This window comes from Frankliniella occidentalis, unplaced genomic scaffold, assembly GCF_000697945.3.
Source record: "Frankliniella occidentalis isolate FOCC.00 unplaced genomic scaffold, Focc_3.1 Scaffold70, whole genome shotgun sequence".
NCBI lineage: Eukaryota > Metazoa > Arthropoda > Insecta > Thysanoptera > Thripidae > Frankliniella > Frankliniella occidentalis.
Window position 1 is genome coordinate 179,116 of NW_026267200.1, and position 2,535 is coordinate 181,650.

At 46.7% G+C, this 2,535-nt stretch overlaps 1 protein-coding gene across 1 annotated transcript; it reads left to right on the forward strand.

The window, feature by feature from the left end:
- The first annotated feature begins 1,568 nt into the window (after window positions 1-1,568).
- LOC127749616 (uncharacterized) lies at window positions 1,569-2,105 on the forward strand. Its single transcript, XM_052268475.1, has one exon. The coding sequence runs from the start codon at window positions 1,569-1,571 to the stop codon at window positions 2,103-2,105; it is 537 nt and encodes a 178-aa protein (XP_052124435.1).
- The last annotated feature ends 430 nt before the right edge of the window (window positions 2,106-2,535 follow it).

Consider the following 2,535-nt stretch of genomic DNA (forward strand, 5'->3'; position numbering starts at 1 on the left):
GCACGCTGTACTACTCCACCCGTCCAGCCGTCACGGCCTGAAACACCACCGGCAGGCCCGTCACGGTCTCTCTCGCCCCAACCAGGGCCCTCACGACCACGCTCTCCCTCTCCTCAACCTGGGCCATCCAAACGGCCCCGGGAAGAGGACGAGGAAACGGAGCATGTGCCCTCACCCACTATCGAGGTGCTTGAGTCGAAGGAGCGCGAATTAAAACGCTTCAAAGCCCCTTTCCGAGAAGAGGTGAGGGGTTAGGTGACTCGCTTCCTTCTGAGGTTCTCATGGAGTCACTTTTTGACACTGTGCTGCAGAGGCAGCGGGAGGCGGTGGGAGCTGCTGATGCAGACAGGGTGATTGTTGAAATCGCTAACGGGGACAATATTGATAACCCTTTGTGGTTCAATATTCGTCGAGTTGACCAGATCTCCGGGCGTGTTGTTTTAGATAAGCTCGAGAGAGTTCTTAACTCTAATCAGTCATTCATATTGAATGGACACCTCAAATTGAGCTATATACATATACCCCTTCCTGAAGCTGGCGGACGTCGTGTGAAGAGGGTTGCCAATGAAACTATGGAGCAATGGCTAGAAAGAAACATTGATGACAGCAAAATATTTTCACCAGAAAACACTGCAGACTCGATGTGACTCACCCGCTGTGTAGCCGTATTGAAGTCAAGGGGGACTGTGAGTAAGCATGCGTTCTACCGCTTAAAAGATCCTAAATCATCTGTGCAGCAAGAGTTGGCGGAGACTCTCTGCACTATGGCTCATATAGATCCTGCCACACCGTGTACCATTGACGATGTGCAGAGATTGCAGGAAGTGCTGCCTGGTTATCGGATATGCGTATACACAGATAAAAGGTGTAAAGAATGCGTCTTTAACGGACCGTACACTTTAGGAGTACAGAATATTCAATTAGTTCTGCATAATGCGCACTTCTATGCTATTTTATACCCATGCACGGTATTTGAATACGAGTTTGAGTGTACAAAATGTGTAGCATTCTATAGTAATAAATTGGACCATCGTTGCGATGGATCGTGTTGGCGATGCTACGGAGCGGACGCACACAATGACCCTGCCATACCGTTACTGAGATGTCCCCACTGTCATCATCAGTTCGCTGGTGAGGAGTGCATGCAAAATCATAAAACTGTGAAGTTGCCTCACTCTCAGTTTACAAAATGTGACATATTCAAATTTTGTACTCTCTGTGAGAAGAGTTACAGTACATTGAGAGGTCGTAAACACGTTTGCGGTTTCGTGTACTGTAGTAATTGCAAAGAAAGTGTTAAAGAAAACCATCTTTGTTACATGTCAAGATGGGGTGAGAAAGAGAAAAAGAAGGGGTAGAAATACATCACTCTCTTCTATGACGTAGAGACTACGCAACATACACCTGTTGCTGAAAAGGAAGGCACTTTTCAGCACATCCCTAACCTCCTTGTCTGTCAGGCGGTTTGTGACGCATGCGCCGATATTGCACAAAATGATTATTTTGGCACGGTTTGTCAAAGTAGGCAGCATGTCTTCCATAATTTGGATGACCCAGAGATTTCCGTCATGGGTCAATTTATAGATTATCTGCAGTCTTTTCCGCCTAAGCATGAGCTGCTACTAGTGGCACATAACGCAAAAGCGTTTGATGGAGTGCTAGTGCTTCAGGAACTATTGGCTAGGAAGTTGAAAGTAGAACCCGTTCTTCAGGGTGCCAAAATTCTCTCAGTGAAGGTTGGAAATTGGAAATTTATAGATTCCTTGATGTTTCTACCTATGCCTCTAAGCGCCATGCCTAAATCATTTGGATTGGACGAGTTGAAAAAGGGGTATTGGCCATTCTTGGCTAATAAGCCTGAATATTATCAATATGAAGGTCCTATGTTGGAAAGAGAACTCTACTGCGTGTCAAACATGAAGAGTAAGGCTGCCTCTGATTTCAATGCGTGGTACGAAAAACAGGTATCGGAGAATTATGTGTTTAATTTCCGCCGTGAGTTGATTGAATATTGCATTTCTGATGTGACAATCTTACGTCAGTCCTGTCAGGCATTTCGAAAGCTATTTAAGGAGGTTGCCGGATTTGATTGTATGTTCAACTAGACAGTCTGACTCTCAGTGCAGCTTGCATGGCGGCGTTTCGCCGTAATTTCCTCGAAAAGGACACCATCGGTATTGTCCCCCCCGGAGGATACCATGGTCGTGGCAAGCAGTCTGATATGGCTCTGAAGTGGCTTGATCACGAAGCACACAAATTAGGGCGAAAGATCAAGACGATACATACGGATCGTGAGGTTATGGTTCTGGGACGTCCTGTGGATGGCTATGTAGAACTCCCGCTACCCAACGGCACCATGGAACGGCGAATTTACCAGTTTCATGGTTGCTATTGTCACCAGTGCCCGACTCACTACCCTGTCTCAGACGACTCCCCTGAAAATCGGTATGAAAGAACACAACAAATCACAACCCTATTTCGCCGGTCAGGTTATAATGTGACTCGCTTTGCTCGCTGGGGGGCTCCGCCCCCCAG